We start from the raw sequence: 17,228 nt of genomic DNA, 5'->3' as shown, positions 1-17,228 counted from the left end.
AGCCTATCATATACCAGGATCATGGGAGACCTAACCAGGCCTTTAGGTTTTTCTGTTCAGGGGTGAACTAGGACAAACTGCCTAATATTACTGAAGCTCAGAGCCATCCCATGGATGTCCCAAAGTTCAGTCATGACATTGTGTCCCCAACCCTGTTCTATTTCACTGAGCACACCAGGTGTGCTGAGTATACTATGTGGGTTTTGGGTTTGGGGTCCAGACAGCTACACTGACAGCATCAAGAACAGCGGTGATAGCTAAAGTTCAGTCTGGCTTACCACTGCCAAGAACAGCCGTAAATGCTTTATGCACATTGTCTTATGTAACCTCACAGTCCTCTGGTGAGGTTGGTTCTGTTATTTTACACATGGAGAAAGATCTAGTACTTCTCCAGAGATCACACAGCCAGTGCGTGATCATACTGACTTCAGTAAGTGATGTATGACCCAAGCACGTGAGCTTACCACCAAACTTTAAATTAAAACTAAAGGGCATTGTTAGAAGAAAATAAAGTAAGCGGGAAAAATATGGGACTGTGTAGTGTAGGGCAAACAGACCTATATATTACAATACTGAGAACATTGCTGTGTTATACCAGATTCTAAAAGCTGTGCTCACAGCAGTGATCTTAAACCATTACCAAAGGTTAGGGGAGGTAGAAGGGGGCCAAGGCGGGTAAATGGTGACAGAAGGAGGCTTGACTCTGGGTTGTAAAGCGCACGATGCAGCAGACAGAAGATGTATTATAGAGTTGTATACTTAAGCCCTGGCCGGTTTGGCTCAGCAGTTAGAGCGTCGGCCTGCGGTCCAGAGAGACCCGGGTTCGGTTCCCGCTAAGGGCACGTACCTCGGTTGCAGTTTGTCCCCGGCCCTGGATGGGTCGTGCGGGTGGCAGCCACTCGATGTGTCTCTTTCACATCGATGTTTCTCTCTCTCCCTCTCTCTTCCTCTCTCTCCTTCCCACTCTATCTGAACAAAAAACAAAAAAATGTCCTTGGGTGAGGATTAAAAAAAAAAAAAAAGAATTGTACACTTAAAACTTATATAATTTTATTAACCAGTGTCACCCCAATTAATTCAATAGACAAAATTAGCGGGTAATATATTAATGCATTAGTGCAATACATGAGGAGGATTTCTATTTGTTCTAATTCAAATGAGGTGTTTTTTTTACAGATTTATTGAGATATAATTTACATACTATACAGTTCACCCATTTATTTATTTTTAATCCTCACCCAAGGGTATTTTTCTATTTATCTTCAGATGGAGTGGAAGGGAGAGAGAGAGAAACATCCATGTGAGAGAGAGACATCGACTGGCTGCCTCCTGCTTGACCCCGACCAGGGCTGGGGACAAACTGCCGACAAAGTTCCTTTGACCGGAATTGAACCTGCAACTCATTGGTCCGCCTGTGGGCCGATACCGTAACTACTGAGCCCAACCAGCCAGGGCACAATTTCACCCATTTAAAGTGTACAATTTAGTGGCCTTCAGTATATTCTGAGTTGTACATCCATCACTGTAATCAGTGTGAGCACATTTATTACCCCAAAAGAAACCCCACACACTTTAATCCTCACCTTCCCATCCCCCCAACCCTCCCCAGCCCTACACAACCACGAATCTACTTTCACCAGATAAAGTTTTGATATTTAAAAAGAGTAACAGTGTGGGAATCTTGGTGATCTGGAGTGAGTCACTCCCTAAGGACGAATTAGACAAACGAAATTTGACTCAACTTATTTTATAAATGGTTTTATTAGCTAAGAAGCTACAAGCTTGAATTTGGGGTTGACGTAGGCAAGAGAAGTTTTTTCTGAGTAATTCCACTTGTCAACCTCGCCTGTCTCAGTGACCGTCTGTAAATCGACGATGTTCTCGTGGGCATGAGTCAGAACCACTGGTGGTTCAGCACAGGATCTTTTTTGCCATCTGAATCGCTGGCTTGGTTTCTCTGTCCACCTTGCTGTGGTTGTTGCTGTGAAGGGCGCTCATGTAGATGCCTGTCACTCTGAGATTCAGGAGGCAGCACACACGGTCCCACCAGGTACTCGGAGGGTGTGTAACTGCACGCTCTCTTGTTAGCAGACTCAGTGTATCTCCTGATTCATTCATTCGTTTGTGCATTCTTTTTTTTTAATTCTTTTTTTTTTTTTTATTGATTTTAGAGAGAGAGCAAGGCTAAGGAGGGAGAGAGAGAGAGAGAACCGGCGACCTCTTGATGCATGGATTGATGCTCAGCCACTGAGCCACACTGGTCAGGCTGTTTATTTATTTAGAACACATTTATTAGGTCTGTGCAGCAGGCACTGTGGTAGGTGCTCAGTAAATCACTCTGAAAGCCCGTCACCCCTATCGTTGCAGTATGTGACCTGCTGTGACCCAGGTGGGGATAGCCTTTTGAGCTGAGAAAAGCCAGAGAAGCAGGGAGTTTGCTCACAGAACAGTTCTCTGAGGGGACTGAGACAGATGCTGTATCATCCACATCAGGGCAGAGCCGTTGCCAGGTGTACCATCCCAAAGAATGTGTACCGACAGGAATGAGAAAATGCAGGTTCAAGTTCCGATTCAGTCACGAACTGGTTGGAGGACCTTGGTGACTCCACTACTTCTCTGAGCTATGGGCTCTCTGTTGGGAGAGTTAAATACTGCAGTGCCTGTAAAAGTACCAGCCCTGGCCGGTTGGCTCAGCGATTAGAGCGTCGGCCTGCGGTCCAGAGAGACCCGGGTTCGGTTCCCGCTAAGGGCACGTACCTCGGTTGCAGTTTGTCCCCGGCCCTGGTTGGATCGTGCAGGTGGCAGCCACTCGATGTGTCCCTTTCACATCAATGTTTCTCTCTCTCTTTCCCACTCTATCTGAACAAAAAATGGAAAAGTGTCCTCGGGTGAGGATTAAAAAAAAAGTACCGTTAGTGTCATTGCTGGAAAGAGTTGGTGTTTGTCAGAACTGAGAGGATGGCAGGAGGGAAGGAACATGCTGGAGTACAGCTCCAGCAGGCCCGACGAGAGGTGGAGGCAGGTGTGCATGAGGACAGAGGAGAACCTCCCTTGCTCCTCCACCTGCCACTTCAGCCCCAAAGCTCGCCTTTTCTAGGGTCCCCTCATCCTCTGCTTCCGAGCCAGAGAGGTGCCAGGTCTTGAACCTAGGAGCCAGTCGTGGGTGTGAATCCAGGGTCCAGTGTGTCCTCGCTTTGTGTACAAGGGATTAGTTATGCTGGGCTACTGAGAAGCATAAATAAGACGATACATGGAAAGCACTGTCACCATGTCTGATACATACTATATAAAACCCATAAATGGTAGGCGTTTTTCTTTTGTCATTACTGTTATTTTTTATTTGGTCAAGAGCCAGAACTCAAATGGTTATTTTGATCATTGGCTTGAGAGGGTGGATACTCTTAAGTTCCTATTTTGTCTGTCCGTTCATTAATTCATTCATATGCATTTATTTCTTCTGCATCTTCTGTGTATCAGGAACTGTGCTGGGGATACAGGGACAAACGAGAGCCAGGGTACCTACCCTCTCGGAACCAGTCAGGAAGCAAATATTGAACAAATGTATCAGTACCTGCGTCATGCGTGGCCCATGGGAGACTTCAGTACATATTGTCTGACTACTGAATGCATTACAAGTGCAGAGATTATTAAGGAGGAGAAGTCGAAGTGCTGCAAGTGGCAAAACAAGGAGATCTTATCTCTTCTGCTGAGTCAGAGAAGAAGGTATTCAGGCTGATGGATCTCCGCCCTGGGCCACTAGGAGTTACACAGGACACTGGGCTGGGGCTGGCCGTCCCATGAAGACTCCGTGCCTGGAGGTGGGGCATGGAGGGCTGGAATACTGAACCAGGGGGTTGGGAATCTTGTGTACAGTGTGTTAATGTGGGTTCCCTCAAGGGCACAGTGGTGCTTTACTGTTTTTGTATCCATGGCATCTAGTCCCAAGCCCGGTACACACTGAGGGATCAGTTAAATTTTGTTGCCTGAATGAATGGAGTAGTTTATTAATATTATGAAGATAAGATCTTCTTTTCATTCTTCTCTGTGGATTTTGGCCATGCTTTTTATAGAATTCTGGAGGAACTAGAGAAGGCCCCCAGACCTGGTTCTCCATTCCTGCATAGCACATCACCTTCAGTACCTCTTAGTTGAAAACAACAGCAGTCACTATCTTTCATGGTTTCTGTGGGCAGGAGTTTGGCAACAGCTTGGCTAGACAATTCTGGCTCGGATCTCTCGTGCAATTGCAATTAGACAGCGGCTGGTGCTGGCGCAGCTGGGGGCCGGTGCAGCTGGGGGCTGCCGGCCTCGTCTCCGTCTGTGCTGTGCCAGGATGTGGTCACTTTGTGGGGCTGGTTTGGGCTTCCTCGCAGCATGGCAGCTCAGGCATCCTAGATGCAGCTCAGCGCTCCAAAGAAGCATCCCGAGAGAGCCAGGTGGAAGCTGTGTCACCATTCTAACCTCATCTTGGAAGTCACACAGTGTCACTTCTGTTGTATTCTCTTAGAAGTAAGTCACCAAGGCCAGCTCATTCAGTCACCTCTTTTTTTTTTTTTATCCTCACCCAAGGACATTTTTTCATTTTTTGTTTAGATAGAGTGGGAAGAAGAGAGAGAGGGAGAGAGAGAGAGAGAGAGAGAAACATTGACGTAAAAGAGACACGTGGCTGCCTCCCACACGACCCAACCAGGGCCGGGGACAAACTGCAACCAAGGTACGTGCTCTTAGCGGGAACCGAACCCGGGTCTCTCTGGACCGCAGGCCGACGCTCTAACCGCTGAACCAAACCCGCCAGGGTCAAAGTCACCTCTTGATAGGAAGAATGTCAGGGAATTTGAGACACGTATCAGAGCGACAGAAATGCCCAGTTTACCCCTTCATTCCACACTCCAAACCCCCGAGGTTTGCGGGGAAGAACCTCGGAGGTGCCCAGCCTGGCATCAGCAGAGCTGGAGCTCGGTCCAGTCCCTGAACTTTGGCTGGCCCGCTCGGAAATGACCTCTCCTTCCTTCCTGCCCCTCCCTCCAGGCTGATGGGGACTGCCAGTCTCTGGGAACCTTGCTTTCTAGCTGAGCCCGAACCAAGTTTATATAATGTGTAAACAGCAGAAGGCCAGGGAGACCCAGCGTGGTCTCTGAGCAGTAATTCAGCTGGACTGCTCTGCCTGCTTCCAAAAACCTGCACAGAAGCACCGGCTTCCGGGGACTGAAGAGTCTGTAGCACTGTCCCAGCCCACAGCCCCGCCCCACGTGAAGTGCTCACGCTGCCCGCCACAGCGTGAGATCCAGCCATTGGAGTGGGAAGGGTGGTAAAGTTTGTACCCCAAAGTTATTATTTTACCACTGCTACGAAGTTAGATAACAAAAAATAGAATTTGGTGACAGAATTCAGAGAATCAACCCAGTATCACTAAAAAGATTCTGAAGATTTTTTCCTCTGGCTGAACATTCTAAACAGGATGTTGCTTAAGCCAAGGGTAAAGTACATCTGGGTACATGTTTCTGCCAGCATTATCGAATGTCTTCTAGGGACTTGCTTGCTTTTCCTTCAGGAATGTCTTCCTATAAGGTTGGGGGTAGAGGAGAAAGAAGGGGAGGAAAGGGAATGGGCACTTTTTAAAAGACCCTTACTGTGTACCAGGCATGGTACTAATTCATTTCCATGCTTCCAAGACTAATAGTACAGGCTCGACCCTGTCCACACTCGGTGGGTATGTGACCTTAGGCAAGCCACTGAACCTCGCTACGCCTCAGCTTCCTCTTCTGTAGAACAGGAATAATGCTTCCTACTTCATACAGTTGCTGTCAAGTTAAATGAAATAATGCCTGTGAGATGCTTAGCACAGTCGGGCATGCAGTAAGGACTCCATAAACGCTGGCTCCGGTTAATTCCCACAACCTCCGTTCAAGGCAGGTGTAACACCCCCATTTCATAGAAGAGGAATCTGCGGTCAGGTGAGTGCCTCACCTGTGGGAGCAGAAGCTGAGGTGACCCCAACAGTCTGCTGTGTCCACTGCACCACCCAAGACTCCAGCCAGGCTTTCTCAACAGCAGCAGTGGTGGGCGGAGGCCTCGCCCCTGCAGCTTCCCCATGTCAGGGTCCTAGAGCAGGGACATTTGAAAAGGCAGGGCCTGGAATCCACGCATGGGACTTTGTAAAGAGCAGAGTGACAGAGAAGGTTCCAGACTTGGGGGATGGTCTTGTGGAGACCCTGAGGTCAGGAAGAGCTCAGCTGGTTTGAGAAATTAGAGAGACCGGCGTGGTCAGAGCAAAGTGGGCCCAGAAGAGAGAGGGAAGAGGACAAAAGGTCCCGTAGAAAGGCAGGGCCAGACCCACGCACGGTTCAGGGCTGGTGTAGAGTTTAGATTTTGCCAGATGTAGAATGGAAGAGCATCAGAGGGTGAATGGAGCAAGGGCATCACATGACCCGATGCCTGGTCTGAGAACATTACCCTGACTGCTTGTGTAGAGAAGAGACCTTGGGCAAAGGCCAGGGTGGAACAGGGATGCCATGAGGGGTGCTGGTGGAAAATGGTGGAGACCAGGCGCATGGGGGTGGGGGAGGTGGGCCAATCGAGGCTCTGTTTTGCAAGTAGAAGTGACAGGACCTGGGACAGGCTGTACGTGAGTGGTGGAGGAGGAGGAGGAGGAGTCCACGGTGACTCCGGGTTTGCAGCTTGAGCAGTGTGGACAGGCAGTGCCCTGACGGCTGGGGAGGGCTGGAAGGAGCAGGCTTGCGATTTGACATGAGAACTTTGAGATGCTGGTAAGATAGCAGAGGGACATGCTGACTTGGCAGTTAGATTCAGTCATCTTGAGCTCGTAAGACAGGCCAGGGGCTTTTTGGGAATTGTCATCACATAGTATTTAGGGGAAAGTTAAGAAACCCAAGGGAGTAAATAAGCCTAGTCCTCGAGCCTCTAGCACAAAGGTCCCTAATAGAGGAGGCGGTTGTGTGGAGGCCCAGAGGGTATAGTGTCTGGAAGCCCCGGAGGACAGAATGGTGTCCATGGGGATGGCAATCTGGCAGTAACAGGACCTTCCAGCACCCTGCCCTTATCACTTCACGGTGAGGACTCCCACAGCCTGTCTCTCCACTGCCTGCCCTGGGGCAGCATGGTCGGGCCCTCCAGAGGCCAAGCCCTCCAGAGGCCAAGCCCTCCAGAGGCCAAGCCCCTGCCTGACTGCCGTCCCTCGGCCTGCCGGGACCGGTGCAGTCGTAATGAACCGACAACCACACGCAAGAGAGCAAGAACTCCTGAACTCTGGACGCCGTCCTGTTCATTTTCAGATTGGTGTCCGCAGGTGAAAATCATTTTCTTGAAGCCAATAGTAGATCACAAACCCTTATTTTCACCCAATACACCTGGGTGAGCCAGGTCCTGTCCCCCCCCCCCCCCCCCCCGACTGCCTCCAAACCAAACCTCACCAAGGGGCCACTCTGAATGGGCAGTAGGCACTGCCTGGTCAGGAGACTGGCTCCTCTCTGGTGACTCCCAGCTAGATGTGCCCCTAGGCTCTCAGACAGAGTGTGATGCCAGTCCCCAGCAGGCTTCACACAGCCAGAACCAGCCACCCTGCCCTTTCCCAGGGTCTGCTGAGCTCGCTCTGGGGCCCTGACTTTTCTGCTCGCCTCAGTGCCTCTCGGGTTCCGTGCCCATCACAGAGAAGCCGCTCCCTTGAAGGTGAGGGGTGCCAGCTCAGTGGGCCGGGTGTGCTGGTCAGCTGTGCACAGCCCTTCCTGCCCTCAGGAGATTTAGAGAGCCTGTGCCCCGCCCCCAGGAGGGTCCCGCGGGACCTAGTCTGCTCTGCGTCCCCTGCAAAACTGTCTGCTTGCTTTTTATATGGTCTCTGCAAATATTTAATTTTTTAAAAGAAAAAACAGGAAATGACCTTTCTGGTATATTTGGAAAACAATTTGGAGCTGTAATGGAATCTGCCTGAGCACTGAGGACTAATAGCTGCAGACTTGGAACAGACTGTGTAGCTTTTGGCAGAGTCCGTGGCCTCTTCAGTTTATAAAGCTGGGGGAGATGAAAAGCCGGGGAGGAGGCAGCTTCCTGTGGGGAAACCTGACAGTACCCAGAGCAAGCACCTGTAGGCACCATAACCTCTGACCCTGGGCCGCCGAGGGAGAGTCTGAGAAGCTGAGTAGAAGGCGCCTCTCTTTTGACCTGGGCATTCAGGGTCAGTCAAATGCCTTACAAGCATCCAGACCCTAGGAACACACCAAAACCTCTTGAGCACCCGATAGGGCTCCATCTGAGACGGGAGATTTGGATCCCCGAGGACCCAGATTGTCTGTCAGCTCTGTCTGGGTCACCGTCCGTCGAGCTTTATTGTAGCTCTCAGCCCAGGGTCCCTTCTCCAGGAGGTTGCCCCGGACCATATGCCTTTTGACTGAACCATCCCCCCACAGAGAACCTGTTCTCTTCTTCCTAGCATGTGTCACACCCTGTGATGATAGACTTGTTTACCTGGTCAGTGCCTTTTCTCTTTTCAGATTGTGTCTTTTTAGGTTTCATTGTATACCCCATACCTGACACAGTGCCTGGCATATAGAAGGTGGTTTGTAAACACTGAATGAATGAATGAACGAATGAATGAATGAATGCACGAACGAATGGAAGGAAGGAAGGAAGGAAGGTCGGAAGGTCGGTCAGGACTAAAGAGACTTAGAGATTATACTTCAGCCTTCGTTATTCAGATGGGGAAATGAAGCTGGACTCATCAGGGGTCACTGTCATGTGTGGAGATGGAGCCAGGCCTTTGGCCATCGTTATGATTCAGGGCTGCACACCCCTGGCTCTTTCTGCCCTGGAATCTAGAATATCACTCACTCATCAAACATTCATTGAGCTTCAACTAAGTACTAGGCCTCAGATACAGCAGCGCACATGCCAGCCAGTTCGCCACTTTTGTGGAACTTACATTACACTCGGCACCAGCAGGCACAAAAGAAGGAAGTGTAAGTTTTGGCCATCTATGCACCATTAAACAGTAAAAACAAAGGAATTGAACAAAAATGTCAAAAGGACAGTTTTACTGATACCACCCAACAAACATGGACCATGCTAACGCTTTGTTAATTGATACGATCAGCGCTGCAATGGTTTCGGGGTGGTCTGAAATTGTTGCCAGGATATATTTATAAATGAAAAAAGCAAGACAGAAAACAGCTTTCTGTTTTAAGTAAGAAAAAGGAAGGGAGGGAGGATGGGTGAGGGAACATGTATACGGCACAGAGTATCTGTGAAAGGACACACAGCGCTCGCCTTGGGGAGGGTTCCCTGAGAACGCACCGTGCTCACTCGTTTTCCTTGTGTGGTCTTTTACGTTCTACACCACATGCACACATACTCAGAAATTAACTAATTTTAAAAGAAAGTGAATTCTATCACTGTAAAATTTAGAAAATACAAAAGTATTTAACTCACTCGTAATTGAACTTAATAATATCACTATATGTGATCATGTCATTGAGATTCTTCTTCACTCACCAGTATATGTGAACATTTCCCCATGTCTTTTTTGAAAAATATTTTTTCTGTATTGAATTTTAGAGAGAGAGGAAGGGAAAGGGATAGATGGAAACATTGATCAGAGAGAACATTGATTGGCTGCCTCCTGCATGCCCCCCACTGGGGATCGGGCCCACAACCTGGGCACGTGCCCTGACCGGGAATCGAACTGGCGACCTCTTGGTGCATGGGTTGATGCTCAACCACTGAGTGACACCAGCTGGACAAGCTGAGGTTTCTTGATAATATCTTGTCAAGTCACTCCCCAGAGAGTTCCTGACAGTTTACTGTCTCATGAACAGTCTGAGAATGACCATTTTCTGATAAGATTTCCAACTCTGAAGATTCTTTATTTCTACTTTTGCTGTTGACTTTTAAGAGCAGAGTCAGGGAAGAATGCAAATGTTGAGGAAAAATGAAACTGTGTGCTTGCTCTGGGGGGCAGAGAGCTCCCTAGACAGAAACCCCAGGCTCTGGAACCCATTCTCTGAGGCAGGGGGTGAGGGGGCAGCCGGAGCTGGTTGGCTTGGATGGTTTCAGGATTGGGCTTTAAGCTTGTCATACTCCCTCTCTGAGCCAGGAGGGTCAGCTTCCTGCACTGGGCGTCTTGTAAAGTCAGCTGGGCCGAGGCGGGAGCCAAAAAGCCCAGAGTGTCTGTTCCTTTTAGATGGAGCCTGTAACTCCATCCCATGGTGTCAGATCCTAGTGATACCGGACAAGAATATCAGCACAGCAGCCTACAGTGGACACAGCCTTTTGTAATAGTACTTAGGAGTCACTTTATTGTGCCCACAGATAGGAAAAGGGGGGTGGTGGAAGGTAGACAGGTTCCTATTTAATTTGAGAAGTATCACTGAGTGTCCGCTGTATGTGCTGGCGGAGACTCTGAGGATGGAGCAGCAGAGCATGTGGCTTGGCTGCCAGGATTAGGCCTTTCAGTCTGGCATGGTGAACATCCAAATAAAACCCTCATCACTCTCGTGGAGCCAACGTTCTAGTTGGACGAAAAGAGCTTGGGGAGATGGTGTTGCCTGCACAGGTTCTGTTCCTTCCCGTAGGCAACAGGTATCATGTGGAGGGTGAGCCTGGGCCTAGCTGGAGGGGTTTGCCTGGGATCTGTGAGTCGTGGTTATACATTGACCTCACTGACCTCGCAGAGCTGTTGTGACAATTAAGTGAGGGATGGAAAACATAATGACTTGGTATGTTACCTTTACTTATTGTAAGAATTATAAGTTTTGTTCTGTTATTACTGCTATTGCAACAGGCTATTCCCATTCTGAAGCTTTAAGCATTTACCCAGAGGCAGAGTGCAGGACTGACTCTTCTGGGACTTCAGAGCGGTGGTGGTGGTTTGTTTCTTGCTGAGGAGGAGCCAAAGCACAACTAGGGCAACTTCTTTCTCCCAAGGTAGCCAAGAAAAAGACAGTCTGGGCGCGCCCTCTGCTGGAGCTTTGGGGGATAATCTTAGAATTCGGCCCCGCCTTTATTGAACAGATGTGTGACCCAGGCCCAGAGAGGGGCAGAGTCTTGTCCTAAGTCTGGTGGCAGAACCAGGTTCATAACACAGGGTCACACTCTTTTCCCTATTACTGGACACCTCCCTGTTTCCCATGCCTGATCTTTGAGTGGCCATAACTTATTCTTCAGATATCTCTTCTGAGCTAGGCATTGTGAGATGTGATTCCAGCCCTCCATACTGGCCAGCCCATCCTCTCTCACACACACATCCCCAGAGCACTTACCGAGCCCCATCCTGGGCACTTTGGGGCACATACTGCCAACATCACTTAACTTCTGAAAGTATTACACAATAACTGAGCATATAATAACTTATATCTTTACAAAAATAGAGTCTTGGAAGTGAAAGTTCCCCTTAGTCCCAAAGAATCACACTTGACAGGTGTTTTTGGTTTTGCTCTTTCCTCACAGAAACTGGGTTTTTAGTTGTTGTTTTGCTACCTACATTTTGCAGTTAACAGTTTCTCTCAGGACCCTTGCTATGTCAGTACAGGTCCATGTGGCACATTTGATAATTCATGTAATGCCTCGCCTCCTGCCAGACATTCAGGTGGCTCCCTGTGGCTCGCTGTTCTGACCACGTGCAGTAAACATCCTCACACCACAGAGGACACTGGCATTTTGCCCACGGGTGTCTAGAACGGGTTTGCTGGGCCCACCTCCCCTAGGAGGACTCCCCTCCCACTTCCCAAAGTAGGCTCTGCCAAATAGCCAGAGTCCAGGCGGTGGCCATGATTTGATTGCCTTTAGAAAAATCATAGGTGTTCACTGAGATACTCGTAGCCTCCTGAGCAGATTGTTTTTCCTATAACTGCAGATGTTGGCAAGGGTACAGATTAATGGACAATCTTATACAGTAATGAATTTATAAAGTTTTTCTCTCATTTTTTTCTTTTGTCATTAGCAGTTGACTCGTGAACAATGTGGGTTTGAACTGCCTGGGTCCACTTACGTGCGGAGTTTTTTCAGCCGATTCACGCATTTCAAACCTGAATTGTTCAGGGTCGGCTGGCAGTTGGGAATTGAGTATGCGGAGGGCCAGCTTCAGTTATACGCAGGTTATTGGCCCACGGGCATCAGCGCCCTTAACTGGACTGCTGTGCCCTTTAGGAAGGCAACTTGGAAATGTGTCAGAACAGTATGTTTTAAAATTATTTCATCCTTCTGTTTAGCCCAGCAGTTCTACTGCTGAGAACATACTCTATATAAGGGTTTACATAAAGACCCTGTGGTGTCTGTAGTGGTGTAAAATTGGAAAGTACCTCTGTGTTCATTTCTGAGGGACAGATCAAATCATCTATAGTGAATCTTAATGACACATTCTAGAGTGTTGCCAAAAGTAGGCTATAAAATACAATGTATAATATGATCCCCAAATAATTTAAAAAAAATTTTTTTTGGTTAATCTCACCCGAGGATATTTTTCCCCATTGATTTTTAGAGAGTGGAAGGGGCAGGGGGAGTGGGGGAGAGAGAGACATTGGCGAGAGAGACATATCGATTGGTCGCCTCCTGCATGCGCTCCAAGGCCAGGAATTGAACCTGCGACCCAGATACGTGCCCTTGACCAGCAGTCAAACCCACAACCCTTTGGTACACGGGCCAGTGCTGTAACCACTGAGGAACAACCACCAGGGCCCAAGTAATTTTTAAGATGTATATGGTTCTTTAGGCTATATGATCAACCACCAGGGTTGTTAACCACCATCTCTGTAGCATTAACTTCTAATTTCTTATCTTTCCTCCCCCTATCATACCCCATCTCTTTTCTAAGGGCCAGCCCCTGTCTCTTGTACCTACTCCCCTTGGAGGACTCACAAGCATCAAGGTAACGTGGTCAAATAGAACTCTTAGTCTTCACCCACCATCACTCCCCAAATGATTTCTCCTCTGCTACTCCCCATCTCAGGAAACCACACTTCTGTCCACCTACCTATTCATATCTGAGAGCTCACTTCCCCAACATTCAAATACCACATCCTGTTGATTCGTCCTCCAAATTACATTTTGTCAAAAGACAGTGCTGCCCGGCCGGTGTGGCAAAGTGGTTGAGCGTCGACCCCTGCACCAAGTGGTCACCAGTTTGATTCCCGGTCAGGGCACATGCCCAGGTTGTGGGCCTGATCCCCAGGGGGGGGGGCATGCAGGAGGCGGCCAATTAATGTTTCTCTCTCTCTCTCCCTCTTCTTTCCTCTCTCTCTAAGATTAATAAAGAAAACAAATTTGTTTTAAAAGACCTCAGTGCTGGGGACAGAGCTGTGTCTTCCCTGCAGGATGCACCTGGACTCGCTGCTGCCTTGTCCCCACAGGTCTGAAGAACAATGCGACAGGCGTGATGGAGGTCGAGTCCTCCTACTCGGACTTCATCTCCTGTGACCGGACAGGCCGCCGGAACGCAGTCCCTGACATCCAGGGCGACTCCGAGGCCGTGAGCGTGAGGAAGCTGGCTGGAGACATGGGCGAGCTGGCCCTGGAGGGGGCAGGTCAGGACCCTTCAGCTTGTGTTTGTCTCCCGTTTCCTCTGCGAGAGCAGCCGCCACCCAGCCCTGTGGCTGCCGCCTCCTGACCCAGCGGGTACCCGGTGCTCAAGGGGCTTTCCTGACAGCTGTCATTGGTCCTCCTGGTCACATGAGCTCCGGGAGAGCAGGGCCCGCTGTTCTGCTGGCAGTAGCAGGTGTTTGGAAACCACAGGCGGAATGAGTGAACAGAGGACACAGCATTTGCTGTCCTCTATGTGGGGCCTGTTCCCCTCCTCCTTCCTCCGAGTACAGGACAGAGACGACTGTGGAGGCACGGACCCAGCCCTGCGTGTGTTTTATCTGCATAAATAGGCCCAGAGCAGTTGGGTAGCGTGTTCACGGTCACCAGCAAATTAACATGGTTAGAATGAGAACCTGGCTGCCCCCGCCCAAGGAACCACAACCCACACCCCTTTTCTGTTCTGTCATCCCTCCCTTATCATGTGGCCCAGACTCCCTACCCAGGCCCATGAACCTCCATGGGTCTCACCCTGCTCACCTCGCCATCCTCAGCTCATCTTTCTCCCTCGGTGTCTCTGATCCAGCCAGAGGAAGGTACTTATTTCTTAAAAGACCCTTGTGGCTGCACACACTGCTCCCTCTGTCCGGTTCTTCCTGCCCTCCCTTGCCTGCTTTCTCATTCTCATAAACCCAGACTGAGAGGCCTTCCCTGGCCACATCCCCCTCCCTCCTCGGTGGGTGCGGGGCACCTTCTCCCTGCTTCTGCGTGGCACTTAGCACAGCGCCCTGCTCTGGCCTGCGTTTCTCCCGCACGGGATCTGTCTCGTGCAGCATTTGGAACATGATGGAGGTGGGTAGTCAGTGGCTGTTCACTGTCCAAGTGGATGACCCACTGCCCCCTGGACTGCTGCCGGGCGCTTGTACTCAGGGCTCCTGCGTGCTCAGCTCTGGGAACTGTTTCAGTCTCCCTCTGCCGCAGCAGCCACTCAGCCATGGACCCAGTCCCTTCTAATACCTGTTTCCCCTCCAATTTGAAATCTCTGAAGTGTCTGGGTCCAGCAGGTGTGTGACATTTTCCTTCCAGGGTGACAGGCATTAAAAGGGGGACCTGAGGAAGGAACAGTGCTCACTGCAAGAAGTGAGGCCCTCGTGGCGGAGTGCAGGCTAGACTGGCTGAGGAGCCCCCTCCCGTAGGCCCTGCACCGAGCGGCTTCCTCAGGCAGGGCTGCAGCCGTGCTCGGTCCGCAGAATCACCGAGCGGGTAGGGATCCAAGAGTCCGATCCTGCCGGCCTGCCTGAGAAGTTTTGCTCTGAGCTTCCCAGGAGACTGGTGGCGTACGCAAACCGGTCTTGCCTGTATTTCCTTATGTGGGGAGCACAGACCTTTCCTTACTTGGCCCTATAATGAGATAAACAGACAAGGCCTGAAGAAATGAATACGCTGCCCGGCATTGTGTGGCCGTGACACATTTTCTTTATGATTTCAGAGAGAGAAGAAGGGAGAGGGAGAAATATCGATGAGAGAGAACATTGGCCACCTCCTGCATGCCCCTCACTGGGGATCAGGCCCACAACCTGGGCATGTGCCCTGGCCGGGAATCTAACCAGCGACCTCATGGTGCATGGGTCAACACTCAACCACTGAGCCAGTGCCACATTTTCAAATGATGTTCTAAAACTGGCCCCCAAAGAGCGCTGGTTGGCAAGGGAAGTGCTCAAGGACCTTCTCAGATCCGGAGAGCTGGGACTGGCACAGAGGAAGTGTTAACCATTGGCTGAGACAGTCCCATGTGTCAAGTGGCCACACCTCCCTCGTGAACAGGCAGAGGTGTCACCATCCTCACTTTATGGATCAGGAAGCAGAGGCTCGGAGCCAAGTAGGACAGCACCAGCTGGGAAATTTGCCTAAAGTGCCATCTAGTTTGTCAGGCTCTGGAGGGCCCGACGGACCCTCTGGGAACAAGCCTTTGCTACGGGCACCACCGAGGAGAGGAGGTAGCCTGACGTCCAGCTTCCGCCTGCACCACTTGCTATTAACACCCGCTTCCCAGTTCTGCAAGGGCAAAATGAGACAGTGTCGGTGATGCCAGGCCTTTACCAACCCCCGAGAATGCTGCTTGGTAGGAGTTGAATTTTCTGGAAAGGACACTGGCTTCCTCTATCACTTGATCTCAGGCAGATCAGTTCCTCTCTGAGCCTCTGTTTTCTCACCATATCACGCCCCTAATCCTCCAGGCTGCTGCATGGATTGCATAGCGCTTGGGACAGGGTAGTGGTTTTTAGTCATGTGAAAAGCTTAGCACAAGAATGCAAAGACAGGCTAGAGAGGGAGGCCTGGTGAGGACACAGCACAATGAGACAGTCGCAGGCCACACGCTGCTGCTCCCCCGAGCTGGCCTCGGCTGATGCCCTTCTCTGTCTTCTAAGAACTACCATTCCTTGAGCACCTGTTACATGCTGGGCCCTCCCATCTGCCCTCTGCTTCTTGAGAATCTGCACTAGTATCTTGACTCTCAGTAGCCCTTCACCTATTGCTTTTAGCATCCATCTAGGATCCTGGCCTTTAATTATACTAGTAATACTGCATGCCTTTTCTTTGTAAGCATTGAAATGTTAGAGACCCAGTTCATGTTCCCTTTGGTTACCACCACCTCTAATCCAGTTCCTGCCCTATGCCCCAGGGCTCGTCCAGTTACCACTTTGGCTGGGCCCTTCTAAAACCCTTCTGTGCTTCGTGTTCATGTACATGTTGTTCTTCCTCTTCTCCCCAGAAGGACAGGCAGAGGCAGGCACTACAGACAAGGAGGCTGGCAACCAGCCCGAGAGCAGCAGTGGGGCCGTCTCGTCGTGAGGCTGACCTTGCCGAGGAGGCTGGAAGAGACCTGCTGTCCCCGCCCGGACCGGGACCCTGGCGCTGGCCCAACAGCCTCTTCTCTGAGCCCCGTGTGCCAGGCAAGCAAGGCCAGACTGAAAGGCACCCCCAGAGGCTGCAGTGGCCCTTACCCTGGAAGGCCCTCTGCCCACACCCACAGGCTCCACGCTGCCACCACCTCACCGTGCCCAGGTACACTTTTAAGACACTAACCACAGGATGTTATTTATTCATTGGACACTGGGCCTCGGGGGCTGGGCCCTGCCCGCCTGGGTGAGCAGCTCGCCTAAGAGGGCTCCTGGGCGCCCAGGGCAGGGACCACATCCCGGCTTTGCCCCGTCTTCTCCAAAACCAACCATTTAAGTCAAGACCTTCTGATCCCTTTTTTAAGAAACACTTTTAAACTTTTAAAAAGTTTTAAACCTTTTTTAGCAGAGAGGGAAGGAGCTGACAATCAATCCACTTTTGTTTTGGAAGCTATTTTGATCTAAACTCAGAGCATCTGTGCAGCTCTGAGGTTCCCTGTGGAGCGTCACAGATCGTTTTAGGGAAGGGATTTTCGTGCTCAGAACCACCTGATCAACTCTGCCCTTTCTTTCTACCAAGTAACGTCTGGGACCCAGGAAATAAATGCTGGTGATTTGTGTGACTGGTTTAAGATGATTATTTCTCCTTTAAACAGCAAAAGCAGGGACTGGGCCCCGTCGTCCAGTTCGCTGGGATCCGTTGCTGCCCAGGCTTCCCCAGAACCAAGTACCTCGGAAGGTGCGGGGGCCAGTCCCACTCCTTGGTCCGAGGAGTGTTCTCCCATCTCACCCTCTCACCTCAGTCCA

At 50.3% G+C, this 17,228-nt stretch overlaps 2 protein-coding genes across 7 annotated transcripts in view; both read left to right on the top strand.

The window, feature by feature from the left end:
- Window positions 1–17,044, top strand: part of TTPAL (alpha tocopherol transfer protein like) — a 124,534-nt gene extending 107,490 nt beyond the window's left edge. The window contains exons 10-11 of one of the 2 annotated variants that reach the window (XR_004957101.1): window positions 13,353–13,526; window positions 16,298–17,044. The gene's annotated coding sequence lies outside the window, so the exon portion shown is untranslated. Of the gene's footprint in view, window positions 1–13,352; window positions 13,527–16,294 lie in introns of both variants that reach the window. The other variant, XR_004957100.1, reaches the window with a different exon arrangement.
- PKIG (cAMP-dependent protein kinase inhibitor gamma) overlaps window positions 1–17,044 on the top strand; it is a 78,870-nt gene extending 61,826 nt beyond the window's left edge. For 3 of the 5 annotated variants that reach the window (XM_036245310.1, XM_036245305.1, XM_036245307.1), the window contains 2 exons: window positions 13,353–13,526; window positions 16,295–17,044. In XM_036245310.1, the coding sequence (XP_036101203.1) occupies window positions 13,379–13,526; window positions 16,295–16,374 (228 nt within the window). In that variant the 5' untranslated portion in view covers window positions 13,353–13,378 and the 3' untranslated portion in view covers window positions 16,375–17,044. Of the gene's footprint in view, window positions 1–12,817; window positions 12,872–13,352; window positions 13,527–16,294 lie in introns of all 5 variants that reach the window. The other 2 variants (XM_036245309.1, XM_036245308.1) reach the window with 1 other exon arrangement.
- Window positions 17,045–17,228: the final 184 nt, after the last annotated feature.

Source organism: Molossus molossus, unplaced genomic scaffold (assembly GCF_014108415.1).
Source record: "Molossus molossus isolate mMolMol1 unplaced genomic scaffold, mMolMol1.p scaffold_m16_p_6, whole genome shotgun sequence".
NCBI classification, from domain to species: Eukaryota; Metazoa; Chordata; class Mammalia; order Chiroptera; family Molossidae; genus Molossus; species Molossus molossus.
The sequence above is the reverse complement of the archived record's forward strand: the minus strand, read 5'-3'. Positions and strand labels throughout refer to the sequence as shown.